Below are 22,274 nucleotides of genomic sequence, written 5' to 3'. Positions count from 1 at the left end.
CAGGCCTGACATGAGTACCTAGCTTCGGAAGGATGTAGGGCACTTCAGTACAGTATTTTGAGCGCTACCTTTTGTCTGGAGGCATGCTGAAAGCCTTCTGGCCAGTTGCAGTCCTCAGAGTAAACTGAGTGACTTCTAAAATTATACCACAGTGTTAACTGGAGATGAGAAGGCAATTCACGCTCACCCGCAATAAGCCACCGAGGAGATGTTTGGAGCAGGAAATACGAAAGGGAGAGTCAGGAAACTAGTTCAGTCTGCTTGAGAAAACTTAGATTCCTTAGGAGAAGGACTTCAGAAATAGTCCTTAAGAGACAGTTAATAAATGCTGAAAAACATGACTAACTTTCTCATAAATATGCTGTGGATGCAAAATAAATGACTTGATTTTGCCACTTGTGACATGGCAAAAGCCCCTCTTAGAAGCCTGCTGGAAGCGGCCTGCACTTTAGTCCCATAGCTTTGCCATCTTCAGACAGGTGAGCAACAGTAACACCTTCCATCCACAGAATACAAGCAGTGACTTTTTACTTCTCTCTCACTTAGCCCCACAGGAAGAAAGAATGTGGATCTGTATGCTGAGGAGAAAAAGTGTGCCCAGCTTTGCAGTAGACAGGGAAACCTGACGTGTAGCCTAAGCTTACACCAGTGTGCAGAGTTGTGTGTGGAGTCTGCAGTCCCTGGGATGTGCCCTCACTTGTGGAGTACCAGGGAGCTCAAAGCCTGCAGGAAATTGCATTACCTGGCCTGCAAATATTTCTCCAGAAAAGAGTGCAACTCCCTTACCACCTCAGCAACATCATGGAAAGGGGCCACAGGCTCACGTAGCAATGGAGTCAAGCATTACCTCCCTACTCCTGCTTTGCCCTCTGTAAAACACCAGGAGAGTGATTTTTATTTTGCATTTTCCAGTACTTTCCAGTGCTTTGAGTCAAACTGATATGAAGCTCGAGCTAAGAGACAGATCTTGCTATATCTGCCTTTTCAGTTTAAACTGGGCATCTTCCAAGTGCAAGTCCTGCACACTTTTAAGTAGGCAAATCCTACTACATTCCTACATTACAATTCCACAGTCAACAGCTCAATCTTTAATCATCTGAATAATTTCAGGGGTTAATATTTAAGCAGGTTTTGTATTTTCCTATTGAAACAGTGGCCCATCAAATATTAACATTCATTTCAAGCCTCTGTGATTACTAGCGAAAATAGTTAAGTATCTTGGAGACTGTAATGTGAGATTTTGCTATAGTTTCTGTTAGTTCAAAAAAAGCTCATAAAGCTGAACATTTGCATATTGTCATTGTTTTGGCTGAAACTTCCTTTAAATGTGTTTCCTTTTCAGCAAGCATATGTGAAAACTGACCTCTTATCCATTTACATACCTCCCTAGTGTTTACATGGCCAAGTTTTACGTCAAACTGTCAATTATGATGAGGGACACAATAAGACCAGCTTAAGTGTTGATAACCTGTTTCCTGGCTTTACTGAGAAGTTCTGATTGAGAGTCCACTTGCATTCTTTCTTTCAGCTCTCTGCTGAAAGCAAAAGGAACATTCACCTAAAACATTTTAAAAACAGATACTTTGCTTTCAGTAGACATTTAAGTTTACAACTTTCATGATGAACAGAATGAAGAAAATCTCATTTTAAACTGTGGGATTCAGTAACTAAAGGATACATCTGGAAGGAACTATTTCCTATCAAAGGAGCAGGGCAGTCTCATACCAGGAAACAAAAAGCTATCTGCAGCTTTCTGATTTTGCATTTTAGAGATCTGAAGTGTTTCTTATTACTGTGCACATTGCAAATGTATCAGTCATAAGTGTCATAGCTGTGTGAATATCATGCATACCACACGCAGAAGCTCCATGCTCTAGTGAAAACTATGCCATTGTGTTAAACAGAGCACAGATTGGAGGACTTCACCAGTTCATTTACAATTGGATTGGCATTAGTTAGGAAAGTTTACCATGACAGTAAAGTTTTAGAAGTCATTGTGTCCACAGACCTCAATATCTAATCTGGTTATATTTCCTGCTCTAAAATACAGTCATGAATCTCAGGCTCCAACATGCATTAAAATGAAAAAGAAAGAAAACCTGTTAATTACATGTCACAGAAAACTTGTTTTTGTGAATCTATTTATCTGTGCATCCAGTGAATATAAGTGTTTGTCTGTCTGACCGTCCATCCATCCATCCATCTCTTAATGTTGTATTCACAGGTAAAATCCATGACTGCTGTTTTTGGCAACATTCTAGATTTTGAGCCATCACATCAACCTGTAGCTTAGCATCTACAGTCTGAACTGACAGAACAACTTCAGTTTGTTGGTTCTTCCTCTAACTTAGGAACTGTAGATCCTCAGTAGAAAAAAGGTAAACAGTGAGCAAAACAAAGAAAGAATGGGTTGGGAGAAGATGCTCCCATACCATCGTGAAGATTATCCAAACTTTCCTTAATGTTCAGTTGTTTCTCAGCAAAGATGATGAGCACGGAGCACTAGATTCACTTTCATAAAGTAAACCCACCAACCACCAAAAGCATAATTAAGAACAATGGTCTGACTCAGTTATACTTCCTGTCACTTCCTTTCCCCTCACTAGGAATCTCTTCCTACAACTGCATTATTAACATTTGACAATACTCAGAAGCTGATACTGAATTGAGGAAAGAAAACATGGTGGTCATTGATGATTTGTAATAGACATTCTGGGGGAGCTGTCATAAATAGTGATAATAAAATGCTAAGACCAATATAACTTTATAGCTGCCACTTGAGCAGGATAATTGTTTTGTAACCATTAATGTCAACATTTAGAAATATCTGGCATTTCAAGTCAGGTAGCAGGAAGACCTATCAGTAAATACACAAGAATCTGTGGAGTTACAAATCCTCATTAGATTAATATCTTCCTGATTAACAGCAACTAGGTAATGCATCTAACAGCATACTTTCACACTATTCCAGATCACTAAAAGCAAACTGTTCCCACAGGTGTCACTACATCTTTCAAAATTGTATTTAATGCTTTCCATCTAAATGCAATTATTCCAGTTAGTTGTACTATAAGTCATTTGTTAGAAGTTCTAGCAAACTACCACTTTGCCAAAATGCTCTGTGTTAAGTACATTACAAACTGTATACGTAACTTCTTAATGTACTGTGGTTATTGTACTTCATATAGGCTACATCCTGGTTCTTTTTAACAACAGAAAGGTATTCAAGAGTAGGTGCCAATATTTCTCATAACCAAAGAGAATAAATCTCCATAAAGACTCCTCCAATTAAGTAAAAAATGTGGTGACAATATTTATTCTTGAAGGGTCAGTGTATGTTACAGGTAATGGTGAATGCTTAAAGGACCTCTCTGGAACTAAAACCACTGCCTTTCTAATTTAGAATTTCTCTCAGCTAATACAAAATGATTGATTGCCTTTATTTCATGTACCTTTTGATTTTCCTTTCCATTCATCATGAGCAGTTTTAAAGCAAATGCATTTAAAACTGGTCACAGGAAGAGTGGTCTCTTTTAAATTGTTGTAAAGTAATGAAAAGACATAGTAAATCAATCTAATTCCTGCCTCACAAAGAATAACCTTTACTCTATTGAAGTTTTGACAATTTCAGTGCTGTACCACACTTTCTGGGTAATAAACATATATGGCATCATCATCTTTGAGATCTCCTTAGGATTTAAGTGGGAGAAGGTGACTTGTATGCACTTATGTTCTTGCACTTACCCACTTGGAAAAGCTTTATTGTTAAAGCAGTCTCTTTTCTCAGTTGGTTTCAAGCAGTGCACACTATTCCCTAATTTTCTATTTGTGTGTGTAACCATTCACACACACATACATCAAACGCATTCAGGCAAATTTACACCTGTATTCATTGTGTAAGTTACAAAAGAATAAAGAAATCATAACAAAAGTGAAACCATAACACAATTTTTTTTTCAATCTACTGGTCTCCAACTGGTGTTTTGGAATTAATATGGCAAGAGTATGAAGGAACATAATTCAGAATGGAGAACACTGGTTTCACACAGTGTTTATGAACTGTGTCTGAAACCTGACTTATTTTCACCATTCACTTAAGTCATATGGCCACACATTTTACCAAGAAAAAAAAACAGTGATTGCCCTCACATTTAAATTCCTAAGATGCTGCTAAAATCTCCAAATTTATTTCAGTCTACAAAAGCCTAAAATATGTAGGACGCGTGAAATAAGCATTATATAATGCACATGTAATAATCTCAGCCAACAGAAAATTAAGTGTTCTGCTACCAACTTCTAGACATGTGAGACGAAGTTTGTAATTCTTTCAGTGAACCTGGAAGAAGGTGGAGTAGATTTAAGAAGTGAATTTTAGAAAAAAAAAAAAAAAGTCTATAAATGCATGTGGGAAAAAAAAAAAACAAAAAAACAACTAATTGTGCAATCTAACTGGGTGTCAGAGACTTTTCAAAGGATACACTGTAAAATATCACATGAAAAGAAAATCCAGAAATAACAATGTACTGTTTAAAAAGAGAGATCTTGTGTGTGTATCAAATAAAATATATATAATGACATTGTATATCTTCAAAAATAATTATGTCGTAGTAATTATAACACATTTCATAATGCAGTGATCTTTAAAGAAAACAATACATCAGTGAAACAACTGATGGCAAAAAAAAATTTGATTTTATATTTTTATAAATGCATACAAGTGTTTCCTGGGAGATCTTGCTGATTAACAAATAAGTTGGCAATGTGTCAACTGTCTTGTATATCATCTTTATGATTTTCTGAGGACTTTGCATGTGGTGACCTCTAAAGCAGCCATACCACTACCTTGCCCTGGGATTGGGTAGAGAGAGGGAGTTCCAGGTGAAGCGCACATCAGCTATATCATGGCAATCACAGAAAAGACCGAGGGCCATTTAACAGCTCCATTTTTACTGCCACATTCACTTTTTTTCCTTGTAACATTTTAAATGCTGCTAATTTCAAACTCTTCTCCTGCAAAGACACAGGAGCAACAGCAACACACATCATAAAATATGGTGATGATCTAAGGTGTTGGAATTTGTTCCTGTTATTAGCAGTGTAGGATTTCTGTATATGCATGGCATTGAAATTGACTGTGGATATTTTGTTTGTAAACTATCATTAATCTTGGCTGTATATTTTCACATTTTGGATAACCACTTCATTTGCATTAAATTTACAACATTAACAAGATGTGAAAAATAAAATGCTTCCTGAAACATAAATGATATAAGAAACTAGAACAAAACCATGCTTTTATCACATTTGAGATCTGCAGACCAATGTAAACTTATTAAACTGTAAACTGCTTTATATGTTGTACTGATAATTTGAGTTTATATTTAATTTTCTAGAAAATAAATGCTGAAGTGTTGCCCTAAACATCTGAAAAATGCTTACAGTACAGCTTAAAAATAGTAAATTGGACTATTCTGTTTGGAAATTTTGCTTAATTTTAGTTGATTTAAAATGATTATTTGTTCCTTATATATCTAATCCTCAATCCTAAATCCAATTAAAGATTACATGTATGAGCTCTCGAAAAATGCAGCATTTGGAATAAATACGATTAGAAGTTCCTTAAGATGACACAAATCTAAGAAATAAAGCATAAGCTAAATTCATGTTTCTTAAGTGATTCAGTATTGGTTTGAATAAACTGCATCTTCAGATGATAAATACTGAAAATTTTAAGTTCCCGTTCTAATTCAAGATAACAGTGGCAGAGCTTAGAAAGGTAATAGTGCAAAAACTTCTCTATATTGTTACACCTATGTGAAACTTGCCCACCTGTTGTTGGTGTAGGAAGGATGGGTCTCTTGGGCTTAGTCCCACATATCGATTGGCTTGGGATGTGCCTGAAGCTGTGTAGGCTGATTAAGGAAGAACAAAACAGATTGATAAAAATACCAACCTATCATAGCTATTACCCTCTGCAGGTACAGTACAGATATCCAGAGTTATGATTTTGCAATATATAGGATGTGTCTATTTTTTCCTTCACTTAGACTTTAATAGAATGCAAAAGAAAAGTTGGACCATGGTCAGAGGCATGTGCAAATTCCTACAAACTTCAATGGAAGCTGCATGCATAAATCAAAGTGTTGACTCTTGTTAAATAAAAGTTTGTCAGATTAATGCATATTATTTTTTTGTAAACTAATTAAATGATATATTTGAAAGAACTGCAAGTCTGGTTCTCATTTTCATTACATCAGTCTAAGGTACCAGTGAAATCATGAACATTTTAATGTTGTGAGAGAAAAGTATTAGTTCATGTTGTTTTACGGCTGTCATTGTCCTTCACAGAATGTAAGAGAACAACAAAAATTGAAAACAAAAATTCAGTTTGGCATGAAATTACTCTTTTACAGTCCTTTGGAGAAAAGGTGCAATCTCATTAGTAGTTCCATGAGATAGGAGATAACTTTTACTCCAAAATATCATATTAAATATTCAACTCCATTATGCATCAGGAAATATTTTCCCAACAGGACAATTTAAGGAAGTTTGTTCCTTTTGTGCTACAAAAGCTTAAAGAAATCCATTTCTGAGGAGCGAGAGGATGGTAGGTGCTATGATCCTTCAGCTGTAGATCACATTCCTGTCTGGTCTGTCAGCAATCCCTAAAATCTATTACCTTCTTATGGCTTTTGGTGGTGCTTAAAAAATGGGGCAGGTGATCTTACTCCACTTCCTCATACGGAGATGTCTACATCTCATGGCATAACAGCCTAGAAACTTGTTGGTGGACAAAGTAGAACTAATAAAATTGAACAGATATACAGAAGTTTGCCAGTGAGGACCTAGATGGGCATACTTAATAAATGCTCCAATTTGTATTGAAGTTACATGGCAATTACAAGCAAATGATATCTGTCATTTAAAAAAATAATAACAATTAAAGACTTCCTATATTAAAAACCATTCTGGAAGACCATCATAAAAATGAGCCAAATACTTAGAAGGAAATTATGGTGGAGATCACAGCACTCCTCAAATATTATCAGAGGTTTTAAAAATATTATAAATTTGATAATATTTTCAAATATTATCAAAGCAATTCTGCTGTTACACTTTGGAATGAAAAGCAATGTTAATCATTTTATTTTCATCACACTAATAATAAAAACTTGCTGGCCAAACATATGTTTTATTTATACTTACATGTTTTGACAATGTCAATAATTTATAGCAAATAAAGGTAAAATTATACCTTGAAACAAACTTCAGGCTGAATCTTTCCACTAAACACCTCAACAATCCCAGTGGCTGGTAAGTTGAGATTGATAATCCAGTCTGTAAAGATTCATTTATGATTTTTGTACCAGCAGCATATGATCCCTCATTTTGTACTATTTTCTTCTTCAGCAAGCCATGTTCCTTCATTTATTTTTCTGTCAGTCATCAAACCATTTTCAGTGGGGCTTACCCAAGTAGGAACACAACTGCACTGCTCTCAGAATCACAGCACTCTGAATATGAGCATGAGTATGCTATTTTGTGCAGAACTGGCACATTCTGATAAAATGTGTACACTTTATCATTGCTACTTCTTCGCTATTGTGGCAGACATTGAATCTTTAAGCAAAAAAATTGCTGAGGTATTGCTGTGGAAGCAAGAATAGGCCTTATTTCAGTTATCCAAGGAGAGATTTTCTAATGTTCACAGGGTAATTTATGAGCCAAAGTTCCAATGAAATTCAAGCAAAACTGGATGCAAACTCAATTTCAAAATGCAATCCAAATTTTTCATTTAGTAGTAGGACAACAATTAATGAACAGATTAGGATTGCTTTCTTCTAACAATCATTACTGTGGTCAGATTACCAGAAAGCATCCCAATGTATATCTGACACTTTACTTATTCTTTTTACCATATGTACTAGAGATTCTGACCTCATCTGAGATCGATACTTGGTCCACTCACAACCATGTCAAACAGGAAGGAGGATGAAATGTTGAATAGCTGAAACAATGTATGAACCTGCTATATTCCCACCTATTCTATACCAGAAATTTACAGCAACATCTTCATGTTTGCAGCTCTTGTCAAGAACTACAAAAACTGCACCATATGATGCTAAACAAGGTACAGATACAATGTACCACTAAATTCTTTTAAGAAACCTTCTGCTGTACTAAAAGAATACCTAGTACACTGACAAAAATCTATCCATATACGTTTATAGGTAAGCAGTAGTTTGTCCAAGATTTACTACTATATTTTTATGATAAAAGAATAACCATTTTTACTCCTTTAAATCTTGCCACTCACATGCATTTGAGTGCTTGTTTCTGCTTCATATTCTAATGAAGTGGTTTGAGGTAGTTTAAAAACAAAAAGAGGATTTTGTGGTCTCAGTTAATGCCAATCTAACATTTCTGGAATAGAATCACAAAAACTAACTGTTTCTAAAGCAAGTCAGTTAAATGTAATTGGTCCTAAAGAGATTCTTATTTTTAACAAATGAGGTTTCTTTCAAACTGGTAAGTGTCTCCAAAAATCTTCTCATCTAATAAATACTGGTAACATATCTCCAGTCTAAAGAAAAGTTCAAAGACAATAGATATTCAGAGAATAAGTAAAAGTCCGTGCATTATTGAAAATAAGATTTATAGTAAAAAGAGAAAAAATTACCCATTGCCTAGTAATATCTTTGTTCTTATTTCCAAAACTGCAGTTCCATTGAAGAAAATAGGGTAAATAATCTGGTCCTGAAGATATAGTAAGAGCATAAAACTTCAAAGCTTTTTGTTTTTTAAATAAATGAACAGGGAATCAACTATCCACTTCAACGGTGAAAAGAAATGAAAATTTTCTTTTGTCCTGTCATTTATTTTTGCTAAAATTGACACAACCTATATCAGTATGCAACTCTCATAGCTCGGATTCAGTATGCATTGTAAAAAGGTTGATTTCTGTAGGAAAGTCCATTGAGGAGCAAATCATCCAATCTGTGTTTGGAATTCCATCTGTGGATCATTGTGAAGCCTTGCTGTCTGGGTGTGCTTCTCAATGTCATTACAACGTCCACCTTAAATGAACTATCATGTTTTATTTTTCTTAAATAGTGGTCACATATGCAGGCTTTCCCTTTTCATTTTGTTTGCCATGTCACAAATATCTGTTCATGTAACATGAGGCATTGGTTGAAATTTGGAGAGGAAAAGCTTGCAGTCAGATCACATATTTGCTCTCCATGTAAATGGTGAGCATCCACTTGGTCAAATAGTAGGAAAAGGCGCCTTTTTCTGGCCTCAATTTGGTATTTTTAATCTTTGATGGACATTTTTTGTTTCCTAGAGAAATACTTACTGGTTGCTGTAGGTGAAGATGCCTCACCTTCAGTGGATGTAGTGATGGGCTTAGTATCTGTCATGGTCAGGGTCACAGGTCGCACCGCACTGTGATGGGGAGAGGGTGCCAAAACTGGAGTAAAATGGCCAGGCACTTTCCCTACTACTTGACCACTGCTGTTAGGCTACAAAACAAAACCAAAAGAATTGTTTGTGAAACATACAGATTGTGTTTAAGGCACGTACCCACCTACTATAGGGGTTTCCAGAACGCCCATCACTGTAGTACTGCATGCTGGAATGTGCTGTTTTAATAAACCTATGAATTGCTATGAGATATTTTCATCTGACAGAAAACTCTCCTCAGATAAGTATTACATATTTAGTAGCACTACCTTTTGGTGAGCTTTGTTTCTTTCTGGATGCAGCATATGTCAGATTGTTTCAAAACATACTTGCCATTCACACAGCTGTGAACTGCACTAAGTACCATGATAACAAGATTAAACTGACCAGGCATAAGCCCTGATGTGCTAACTATTAAGAGCAAATGAACGATGGAAAACTTCTACTTTCACGTGCCATACCACTCTGGCTTGGAGAATAACCAAGATTTGACCACATCTGTCCACAGAGATTACACATACTGGAAGATTAACTAATAATTCACATGTTTGGGAGTAGGGGAGAGGGCTGGGATACATTTACTGTACTGCAAATATCATAACTTTTTGAAAAGAAAAAAAAAGGAATTATCAAAAAACACTCTTCACAGAAGTATTTAGTAATGGAAAGTCCGCAAGTTGAGACCATTATAAAGCCACATCATTCATAGATCCACAGGATGTACAAGAGTTGATCTGCACGTGACTTTATGACACAGGTCATCAGGATAATATTTTACTCTCTGCACTTAGGCACATCTGAATTTGGCAGTGTTCATTGTAAGCATACATACTTACACAATGTTTAAACAGAATGCCTTAGACATTCTGCATTAGTGTACATACTCTAATGGTAATCTTATTATTGAATCTTATTATTGAAAGGATATTCTAAAATGTGAAATAGTTCAGTGAAACAAATGGACTGATAAAAGACCTGATTCAACTGATACAATGGAAGGTTAAAAGAGGTGAACATGGTTATAGTACTAAAATAATAACCATGGGCTGAAATGATTTCTGCAAGTACGTGTAGAGCATAAACAAACAGAAGAGGAAGGAAATATTTGGAAAGTACAGGAAGTATAAACCAGGGGTAATGGAATGAAATAGAGAAGGAGGAAATCTAAAATGAATAGCAGGAAAAGCTTCCTGGCAGTATGATCTATGAGACTCTGCGTATGCCCCCAGTGGAGACAGAGAGCTTCATTCTTTAGAACACCTAAAACAAAACTAGAAAATGTAAGTACAAATGGAGACCAATCTGGTATTCACAAGAATACTGAGCACATATAAGATTACTTCTCCCTCTAAAATCACAAACCTTAGAACGGAAGGTAAAAGTCCAAATGAGTACTGATGAGAAAGGGCCAACAAACTGCACCCAAATTAAACTACTCCCACTACTATCAAATGTAAAAAGTCACTTCCTAAAAACAACTATATGTTGAGAGGGAAGAGGTTGGGCCAAGCAGCCACGCTGTTCCAAGATCTTGTAATTTTAGGAACTGGGTGGTATTTTCACTTTGTCATTAATATCCCTAGTAGCTTAAACTGAAAAGTAACTACTAGGAGTTTAGTAACAAGTAGGTGAATCAGCTGTCAAAGTACCTTCAGAACAAGAAAACAGCACTGATTCAAAGGAAAGGAATGACAATACTTTCACATTTACCCAAATAACTAGTATGTTAACTAGACTTTTACTCACTGGGTGAAACTTAGTAGTTAAGTAGATCTCTCTTACTTTTACATGAAAATGACGTAGAAGAATACATACTGGGTATCTTCTTGAGAAAAACCAGGCTTCTTAGTGACTATAAATCTGATTCTACTTGCTTTAGAAGAAAATGAAAACTTTAACTAATGTAAATTCAGAAAACTTATAAGATTTACCCAGCTTGCTTTCTGTTCAGATTGAATCTTTGACATGCTTCTGAGAGCCCTGCTGCAGCGGTATGCCCCCTCTCCTCCCTGCTGCCAAGCTATCTATGCAGCATGCCGGAGGTCACTATTGCATCTGGTAGCTTCTAGTGGAGTCATAGACGTGTGACTATAGCACTACCTTATGATGCTTAGCTCGTGTGGTATGTTAGCGTACCTCAGAAACAACTGAGATTCCCTTACTAAAACAATCAGTTTTTATTATAGGCTAATAAAGAATATTCCAAGGAATTTATGGATTAAATCAGCCAGTGTCATTAGCTTCCAAAAGCAGCTCTGTCTCCAAAGCCAGACTCAAATTAATTAAATGGACACAGCTGGAATCCAGGACAGTTTACAGCAATGTATCACCTTCTACTGTTCCTTAGAGATCCCAGTTCACATGGACTCCAGCTTTAGTCCATATGCACATAGTCCAAAACAGCAAACCTTTTTCTTGGTGGGTTGCAAGAACAAGAAAGAATATACTTTAAATCCATTTGTGCATAAACATTTTCCCTCTGCAGAACAGAATAGCAATACAGTACATCTCTCCACTTGTATTAAATGCAAATTATAAACGCTAGTTCCAGTTTTCCCTGAAGAGATTCTTCAGACTAATGCATTACAGGTGAAAAATCAACCGTTACCATCAACTGAGGCATCAGTATGTCTGTGCAATGGATTCACAAACAGAACGATGAAGCCTGAGGCATAAACCTCAAGCAAATTACAGGAAGGCAGCTGTGTTAGATAAACAAGCTGTGCATTTGAAAATGAGAGAAAGAAGAAAACGCAATGCCAAATTTAGCCCCAGTTTATGTAGTCATACATTTTTTATTGTTGGATTAGAGGCTAACTTGATTTTTAGATTAGTGTTACATTTTTCAGCTTTTTAATATCACACTATCTTGAATTATCACAGATAAGCTCATTTAACTGCCCAGAGCCACAGACTGTCTTAAATATAGCAAAACTTAACTCAGACAGTTAATATCTGATTATCTGTACTACGCATGACTTCAGGAAATCCTCAGGTCTGAAGTTGGAACAGTAATTAGTAACATATTAATATAAACTTTCTTAAAATCAGAACTTAGTATAGCTGGTTTTGCTGCTGGGGTTTTGTTAACAGATTTGTAAACAGTAGTCAATTACCCTCCCCTTGCATTACTGTTCACAGATTTTACCAAACACCAGTAGGTTTTCAGTTGTGATTATGAACAGCGTTTTGTCAAAAAGCTCACTATTTCTAGCATTAAAAAAATCTCTATGTTGCCATATTAAAGCAGCAATACTAACACCTGCAGATGAGACATCCAAACCTAATGACAATATGAGATTGGTATTACAACAGGTCAGATAAACAACTAAATTGCTTAAATGATAACATGTACTTTATGTTTAAACTACAATACATTTTTATTAATTTAACTATTTTTAAAAAGGAACAATTTATTATTATTATAAGTCCAAAATCCAAATAAAAAAATTCCATTTGTCCTTAGAATCTTAAACACAAAGCATCTTCAAAGAAATAATAAACAAAATAAATAAATAAAAAAAAAGAAAGACAAGAAATTATCTAAATTTGGTATGTTTTAGTATAACTACTTATAGTACTGTGTTAGGTCTTTCAGAAGGAAGTTTGGGACTTAATAAAAATCATGTCACTCCAGCTAGACCTTACACTTGGGGAACAGTTTATCTGCATCTCTGAACAAATGCTTGTTAAGAGAAGCAGTGTTTCCCAAAAATGTTAACCAATTGCAGCTGAGTGATCTACCAATAAGTGTAATCTTGTCACGATGGATCTGGTGCATTTGGAACTCCTTTATCACTTGCATCTTCTTGACAGTTCCAGTCCCATGTTAGATACTGTGGTGGTGAATAACATTACAAAACTCTATCTATAGTAGTGTGGTTTCAAGACCACCAGTTGAATTCATTTTGTTGCTGAAAATGCAGAAGAGTCAGTTCTGCATATTTCGGTCCACTGTACAAAATATTTTAAGAGTTGCCTACTGGCCAAATTTATGAACGTGGAATTCATAACTAATACTTCTGTTTTGTTTATTGTGTTCTGTGGAATCTACAGGGGGTTATGGATGTTTCAGTAAAGCTACATGTAAAAGGAAATTGGAAGAAATATCTTCTGTTTCTCTACCTCTCTCCAACACCTTTTTTGGTAATATCATACAAATCATCTTCAAAGCTAGAAGTTTTTTCATAGGATGCCTTACTATTGTATTACCTGTACCCATCCATTTGTTCCATGGAAGACAGCTCAATAGTACAGGAGCCGTTTTCGTCAAATGGGTAGAAAATACATGGTCAAGATATTGCCTATCTGAGTAACACAACACAGTATCTTGACACTCTTCTAAGCATTAATACATATATATGCCACTGAGACTGTAGGGCACTGTAAGAGTTTCTCCCTGAGTTGAACCTTGGGAGTTCCATAAAATACTTACCAAAAACAAGGCTATGGAGGCTTTTTTCCTGCTATTAGACGTTATGGTCTCAAGAGGAAAAAACATTTAGCTTTTTTATAGTGCCTCTTACCACTTTTCTTAAGGATGACTCTCACTAGAGTTTCCATAACCTCAGTAATTGACTGCTACAGCCATCCTACACAGACCTCACTGAGAGATCCCACACAAAAGCTTCAGGAGGTGTGACACGCAGCTACCTGTCTGCCTGGAGGAATTAGCTTCAGAAAAAAACAAGTTATTGCCAGTTCTTGGCTGACAACATCATATCTGTATTTCTTTCTGAAAGAAATCAGGGTGTTGACTTTGATCTATAAAGTTCTGAATCTCATCCATTTGAGAAAACACTTTTAACACAGTGCAGCTGAAACAGAGCAGCTGCAGAGCTGTGACATCCATTGTTCAGATATGGATATCATAAGATTCTAGAAGAAGAATCCTTCATTCTGAACAACAATTTTGAGATATAAATGAGCTTATAAAATGTGAAATATTTATTGATATATAAATTTAAAGGAAATACTCAATTTTCCTTGGATATTTTCCTTAACTGAATAAGCCATCTTACACAAGCAAGGGAAAGGAAATTTCTTTGCAGGTAAATGTTCAAAAGGTATATTTGGACTTAATGGCATTTTATGTAATCCAGAGACTTACAGCTGTATATTTATTAAACTAAAAATGAATAAATACAAAATAATTATTTAGAATTGCAATTTCATCTTTAAGTCTTTTGTCAGCAGAAACCTGAACTAGTACTCTCTCTCTGCCTTCCAATTACAATTAAAACCAATAAATTGTCTTATTTAATCTTCAATAATTTCTTAAAAATTATGATGGAAAGATGCATTCCCAAGAAGTTGAAATTATTTAATGTCAATAAATAAAGTTTCTGACTAGCCCAGAGAAATTGTGTGTACACATATCATTTGTGCCAGCTTACTCTTCTTTTCCTCCCAAGAACCAAAAGGAAACCCCTTGCCCAGCCTAAAGAAAGCCTCACAACAATTCCCTCCTCACTGCCAGATTACTGAAGTTATTGTACTGAAGAATTACAAAGCATCTGTCTGGAATTCCATAAAAGTGTATCCATCGTTTGTTGAACAAAAATTGAATATCCCAATCAGTTACAAGAGGAAAACAACCAGCCTCACCAGTTTCTAGCAGCAGCTCTTCTCTAGCAGTTCAGATATTTCTGTCTTCAAACAAAATTAAAATTGTTAAAACATAAAGCTGCAAACTGGTCCATGTTGCCACAAATTATGTTTTAATAACCTGGGAATTTTAGTCAGTATGTAGATGGGTTCAGTTGCACTGCAAATTTGAGGCATTATTTTAAGAGAAAAAGAGTCAGATAAGTAACCCATTCAAACTGGAAGCAGTATTACCATGCCACTGAGATCAACACATTTCACAAATAATATCACAAAATCTGATTAGAGGTTACCTGTAAACTGTGCCCTTCATAATTCAAGCCCAAAGAGTTTGCAAGAGTGTATGATTCTGTTTGCTTGGTTCAGTTAAAAAACAAACAAACAAACAAAGAAAAAAAAAATTCACTGATGCCAAAATTCAGCAGGATTAACGTTAACTGTTTGCTTTACTGACATATCCTTCATCTCACTTGTAGACCTCATCTCCTGTGATTAACCACACCTCAATCAGGAAAATGATTCTACTTAATTTGACAGAGCATTAAGTTTAGAACCATTGGATTTGCCTTTTTGTTGTGCTTGATGATTTTGTTCCTATGTATTGATTCATGCACTCTCATTTAGCAGTGCATTTTAAGTGTTTGTGAACATGAGTACACACACAGAAGGTAAGTTTGTCCAAGCATTCAAAATTCAGCTGCAACCATTCGAAAAGGAAATGCATGCTCAAAGTCTGGAGTGGATTTCAAGACCCCAATATTCTTTAGATGGATAAATACTGTAGGTACATTAGACACGTAACAAGTGATTCATTTTTGATGAAGCATGTAAGAAGAAATCAGTATTAATTTAACTGGGAAGACCAAGACCCATCATAGTATGAATACATATTCAAACACAAAATCTCATTCAGCAGTACAGTAAGCTAAGATGAAAAGTTAAAATAAATACAATAAAAAGATCTCAGCAGTATTATTTAACTAGTGGAAAGTGCATTAATTCTCAGGATCTTGGGAACTTCTTAGATTCCCAGTCACAGGCAAGTTCAGCTCCATATCTGAATAGATCCATTTCTTTCCAATATGTTTGTTTATTTATTCTCCAGATTGAACACGGGATAATAAACAGATACTCATGAAACTTAAAGCTATGGCTCTTTTGTTTAGGATCATCCACTGTTGCATCATTTTTCACTGCAGCCAAAGGGCCTATCTGAACTTCCTGACTGTTCATCACACATAATTTGGGGTATTTAACATCATGTCAGGAAAATTGCCCACTGTTTCCCCCAGTGGAAACCTATGGGGGTTCTATAGCTTTAAACTAATTTTACTTAAAAGTATTTCACTGAATAGCATGACTGTCTCACTATAATCAGTGCAGCACTAATGTAATTAATCTCAAAATTGCTGTGGGGAGTACAAGGCATCTCAGTTGCTTGTCGTAACAATCTAAATTAGTGTATTACTGAAAGATGTTGAGAAGGAACAGTTCATTCTAGGTAAATGCTGTCAGGGTATCCATTCTTTCTATTTCTAAAGCTGAAATTAAAACTATCATCATAGTTCTCTTTTGAAATCCAAATGAATATGTTTTGAGGTGGGAAAGTATAATTAAATTTGATGTGGTATTCCTACAGATGCAGTTTTGCATTTTATAATAATTAGATTTATTTGAATAAAAATTCATGTTTTATTTAGGAAAGAAAAACTGGTTTGGCTCAAAGCATGCCATTGTATCAGAACAATTCCTGTTTGTCAGTGAAACTTCACAGACGGCTGCTTCTTTTCCTAAGCAAAAAAAAAAACAAAAAACAAAAAACAAAAAACAAACAAACAAAAAAACAAAAAACAAAACAAAAAAACAACGTTCTTGTTATTTTACTGTTTGTACAGCCATCCTTTAGCTGTTCTGTTTGGAGATATTTTGATTGAGTATGCAACTCCTCTAGTACAGGCAATATCTGAGAGGTGAACTTTAAAGAATTAAATTTAAAAGAGATTTCTGTAATATTAGAGATTAATTACAATAAATTGCAGAGAATAGCTGGTACAGATGCCTGTAATCCCATACTTGGTGTTGTTTAATCCTGCCTCCTGTTCTTAGAAACTAAATCAAACATCAAATGAAATGAAAAACATTAGCTTAATATAAAGGTTATGAAAGGTGACACAGTAGTAAATTGAAGCCAATTTGTCCTTTATTCCCTACGGTGCCACAGCACAAGAGTAGTAAATGTTTTCAGTTCACTACAGCTCTGAAAGGATCAGCAGAGTAAAATCTTGTCTTTTAAGGCTTTAAGATTAATCATTTAACTACCAATAAGGTAAAAGAGTAAAACTCTTATTGGGCAAAGAGTTGAAAGTGCTTCTTCTCTTCAGTGAATACAGTTCCCAATATCAAAATCAAAAGATGATACATTTGTCAACTGCCTGAAAGTCACATACTTCTTTTAGTTGATTTGCTTTTTCATCAGCGATGATCCAAACCAGAACAACACTGAACAATCTGAGATTATCAACTAATCTGCTCTTTTAATATATATAAGAAATGAAAATATAAGTAAAACAAGCACTGAATAATTAAAGAAACACATAACACTAAGGGCCTGATTTTAATTTGCATAATTTTTCCCGTAATAGTGCCTAATTAAGGCATCAGTTTAAAAAAATAAATCCAATAGAACTCTTAAGATTTTCCACACTGAATTAACATTAAGGACTTTTAATGCATGTCTTAATTAGACTTTGTTATTCATGGAAATTTTACACAAATTGAAATCAGGTCCTGCGTGCAATGTTCCCAGCTGAGTCTCAGCAAAAATGCTATAGGACTGAAAGACTTTCAATTCATGCACTGTTAGCAATTTGTATTCTAAAGCCGACATACTCCGTTTTCACTTTTTGGTTTAATTTGCATTAATACAGTAACCAACAAAAAACACTTTGTTAAGACTTTTCATCAAAGTAAGTTTTGGTTTTATGGACCCACTTTTTTTTTTTTTTTTTTTTTTTTCTTAAACACATAGAATGTCATGCAGCTAGGTTGGAGCATTTGCCCGTGGGCACAATAGCCAGAGTGACTTTCTGAACAGCCCAGAGGGGCCTTATTTGTTATTCAACATAGAAACTTTGATTCAGTCTCAATTTCTACTGCTCTTGTGCCTGAAACACGTACTGAAAGGTCCGTCATTATCTGTGGGGAAAAAACCCATCAGCACAACAATCTCCTCACCCCGATAAGACAACTCTTCCAAAGGAACTTAATTCTTAGGAGCAGGAAAACCTGCCTGCTGCCACTTCAGCGCATTCCCAAGGCTCTCCCAAACACATGCTAGTGCACAAGCTACAGGACTCCACAGGAACATTTCAGACAAAACATCACAACCAGATACTAGCTCAAGCTGCAGAGATTACATTACACTGACACTGGAAATAATCCAAGCATTGACAGATCAAGACTCAGCTGCGCTCTATCCTGTAGTGCAGATCACATGTTAATGCTGTGTGCTGATGCTATCATGGAAATCAGTTTTGCACACCGTCCTGTACAAATTACTCCTCTAGTGAAAACCATGTTAATTTCCAATATCAGAGACAAGCCTAAATGAGTGTAGCAGCCAGAAACTCATCTGTTGCTGCATGTTCTCTACAAAAGGAAGGAAAAACAAGACCAGGAATCTGCACTGTGCTCACTAAATGTCTTTACATCTGTGCAATGTCAGGTGTCTATGAAACAGTGCAAGCATTACCTTGCCAGACTTTATTTTGTTTGCTGGTCTTTAAAATCTACTTGTATGTTTGTGTGTGTGTGTAAATGTGTGTGCATGTATCAGCAGATGCCTGCCTCCATCCTGCAGCAGGAGCTTCGCCTCTGTCCTGACACTCAGGCCACAGCAGTACCCAGCCTGCAGGAGGGATGTGGAATGGGGATTGGTGGTGTTGGCACTGGCAAAGCTCTCAGTGCAATCATTTCTCTTTTGCTTGGCAGAGCAACAGTGAGTCGATATGTCTATCTTGCTCCTTTTATTCAATCGTGTCAAATAGGAAAAGTGGTCCAGCTCCCAGCTTTCTCTGAGAGTAGAACTAGTGAGATATCAGTATAAACATCTTGGAAGAGATACACATTCCTCAATGGATTGCTTTTGGAGGGTTCGCGTGGTTTTACAGTACCTGGCTAGTCTGCGGACTGGACGGGTCGTAAGAAGGTACATAATTCTTCAGAGTATCCTGAGGATTCAGGTGGGGAGGATATCTGATCGTTGGATGAGAGAAGTAACTAGATGGGGCAGGAGGGAGAATAGCTTGTGCTGGAAATGGCAGTGGTGAAGGTGAAGGTGGAGTTCTAGTTGAGATGACTGGAGAAGATAAAATAAAATTAAAATTACTTTGCATGTTGTTTCTTCTAACATTCTTCATCTCTGTATTACAGCAAGAAAAATAAGAAGTCAGTTATAAACCTGCACATTGTATTCTTGTTTCATGGTATCCTTACAGAAATCTTTCGTGTCCTCCCTTCACACCATCCCAGGCAGTGGAAAGCACTTCTCTTTTAAATTCATAAATAGAATAACTTGTTTTGATTTTGTGGGTTATGCCTTCATTTTTTTTTTTAATTATTTTTCTTCAGGCAGTAATTATTCTTTACCATAAAACACTTCAATATAAAATTTTCCAATTTGTAGCCTAAATAAACAGAATAAATATTTTACTAAATAGATAAAACCTACACTTTCATTCACATCATTCCAACAGAAGAGAACACAGCCACCATGTCTTAAGAAAACAGTGATTCATCACTGCATTGCACTCTACCTGCTTCATGTGGGGATGGGTAATAACTATTCGGTAATAAAGCCATGAATAATTAGCTGACCTTTTTGAAAATGCTAATGAACATTCAACTTCAGGGCCTGGGAAATCAGTCCATCCAATGAAAATATCTCTGGCAAAAAAAAAAAAGGGTTCTACACTGTATATGTTTTTCTTTACATTCCCTTTCTTCCCAGCCCTTACAAACACATACTTCTCTATCTATAGACTATATGTCACATCCAAACAACCAGCAGTGTTTCCACAGTGAAAGGAATGTACAGTATGTCCTGCCACGGCTGCCTCATCCGGCTGGAAGTGGAGAGAGAGTTTCTCTCCTGGGCTGCACAGACACCAGCTTTCCCTCTTGCTACACAGCTGGTGGGCACCTACATGTGGCTTGTTTAAAGGAGGTGCTGACTTCATTGAAAGTAAAGAAAAGACAGTGCTGTGCTAATTTTCCTTAGCGGGAGGATGCAAAATCTGATCTGTATAAGCAGGGTATTTTACAAACTGTTCATGAGTATCATCACATCACATTTCTGTACTGTATCAGCACAAGCACACCAACAGTGCTCTACATCGCTATGTGCAATGTCTTTGCTTTTCTCCAGCTTAATGTTTAAGTGGATTTCTATTTTTGAGAACCAAATGGAAGTTTGCCCTTGTTAGAAATGTTCCAAAATTGCTGTACTTTATAATCAAAACTTTGCAAATCCCCAAAACATTGCTCACTGACAGAATAGAATATGCTGTACAGATAGCAATCAGATCTCCCAATAAATAGCTGATCCACAGAATTAGGTTACAATTATATCTTGCTATTCAAACACATACACCTAAATTTATATACCAAAAGCAAATGTGTCAACACATAAGCGTGGGGTCAAAAATAATTACAGAAATTTCTGAGAAAGATTTGTTTTATTTTAATCACTGCTCCACCAACTCAGTTAACTTATAAAACGTCATTTACTGCCCTGTCATGGGAAACTGTGCAAAACAAACTCAAGTGAGTAGGAACACATCTATTCCATCTCCGTTGTGACTGAGTATGGTGGAAATCCACACAGACCAGAATGAGTCCAGGCTTCCCTTCACAATCGAGTAAGAAGATGTTAGGGGGAATGTAGTCCTTACATGTAAGTTGTAGGATAAAACCTCCAGATCACAGGGAAATCACAAAAGAGAAAATTCTCAAAGTAGAACTGCATGTTATAGAAAAGAGTGTGCTCAGATTTGTTTCACTCTTCAAAACATCCAGCTTTGCTCAAGAAATTAAACCCTTTCTATGCAGTGTATAAGGAGAGGTGATGAGTCACTGAGGGAAGACTTCTGTGTGTGCTGTGTTCTCATCTGGAGAATCAGGGTAACTCTCAGCTTTCAAATTAAACAGACCCTGGTGATGGAATTTCCCTGTCTTTCCTATTAAACCCACAAGATAACATGCAATTCCTTTATAGTTCCTTCACACTTTAAGTGAAGTTTTAGTACGGATTTACCATGGAACTCAAAAAAAAAAAAAAAAAAGTCTGAAAATCATTTATCACAGAGAATTGAAAAGAAGCACTGGCAGTTATTTCATGTGATGAATATAATGATGAATTCTCTTTTGTATGCAGTCCTACCTATTCTGGTATCTAAATACAATACACTCACAGAAACAACAACAATAATAATAATAATAAAATAAAATTAAAAATAATAATAAGGATTAAAGTAGAAGGAGGAAAAACAGAGAGAATTTTTCCTCTGTCACTTTCTTTATTCAATTTAGAGCTAATCCTAAATTCTTTCCAGTGTCTTGCAGAAGTCATACTACCTGAACTACCTCAATGCAAGTCAGTCTCTGCAAGGTTACCACAACCTCTGCAACATATCCAGTTCTGTTCCTGTCCTCACAGTAATATAAATGGCGTTATGTGTCTACATAATTCTGTAAAATGCATCACTATCACAAAGTAGGAAAGATCAGAAGACAAATAGGGAGGAATTTCTTCCACCTCTATAGTCCTCACCACTCTGTGCAACTCCTGGGATTCCTGGGTGGTGATGCTGGGGAAAAGTGCTCAGTCTTGGTGAAGAATCCTGGGGAGAAGTAGGACTAAACAAAGGCTTTTCAGGCTTCTTCATTGTAGGAGAAGACATATCTACAATAATAAGATAAAATAAAATTAAGCAGAGCAATGACATTAACTTAAAAGCCCATCTCATGGCACATGATTCTGTAAACTATAGATATTTATTTTTGCAGTTCTTGCACAAATATTGTTTGGTGACCCAACTCCCCTATGACCAATAAGCTAATTTTAAACTATCACTTTCCAACTTGAGAATGATTAATAATCCACTAGCTAGTCTTTGTCCTCCAAAACAGAAACTACATTCCTT

The 22,274-nt window shown here is 35.9% G+C and overlaps 1 protein-coding gene across 6 annotated transcripts in view; it reads right to left on the bottom strand.

Moving 5' to 3' along the window:
- Nucleotides 1-22,274, bottom strand: part of NFIB (nuclear factor I B) — a 172,575-nt gene that overhangs the window by 17,502 nt on the left and 132,799 nt on the right. For 2 of the 6 annotated variants that reach the window (XM_031609952.2, XM_031609956.2), the window contains exons 7-10: nt 21,887-22,033; nt 19,245-19,429; nt 9,359-9,524; nt 5,830-5,912 (exon numbers count right to left, since the gene is read on the bottom strand). In XM_031609952.2, coding sequence (XP_031465812.1) covers nt 5,830-5,912; nt 9,359-9,524; nt 19,245-19,429; nt 21,887-22,033 — 581 coding nt within the window. The remainder of the gene's footprint in view (nt 1-5,829; nt 5,913-9,358; nt 9,525-19,244; nt 19,430-21,886; nt 22,034-22,274) is intronic. The other 4 variants (XM_031609954.2, XM_090132190.1, XM_031609953.2 and 1 more) reach the window with 3 other exon arrangements.

The sequence above is a fragment of the Phasianus colchicus genome, chromosome Z (assembly GCF_987193195.1).
Source record: "Phasianus colchicus chromosome Z, bPhaCol1.hap1.1, whole genome shotgun sequence".
In the NCBI taxonomy this organism is placed as follows: domain Eukaryota; kingdom Metazoa; phylum Chordata; class Aves; order Galliformes; family Phasianidae; genus Phasianus; species Phasianus colchicus.
The sequence above is the reverse complement of the archived record's forward strand: the minus strand, read 5'-3'. Positions and strand labels throughout refer to the sequence as shown.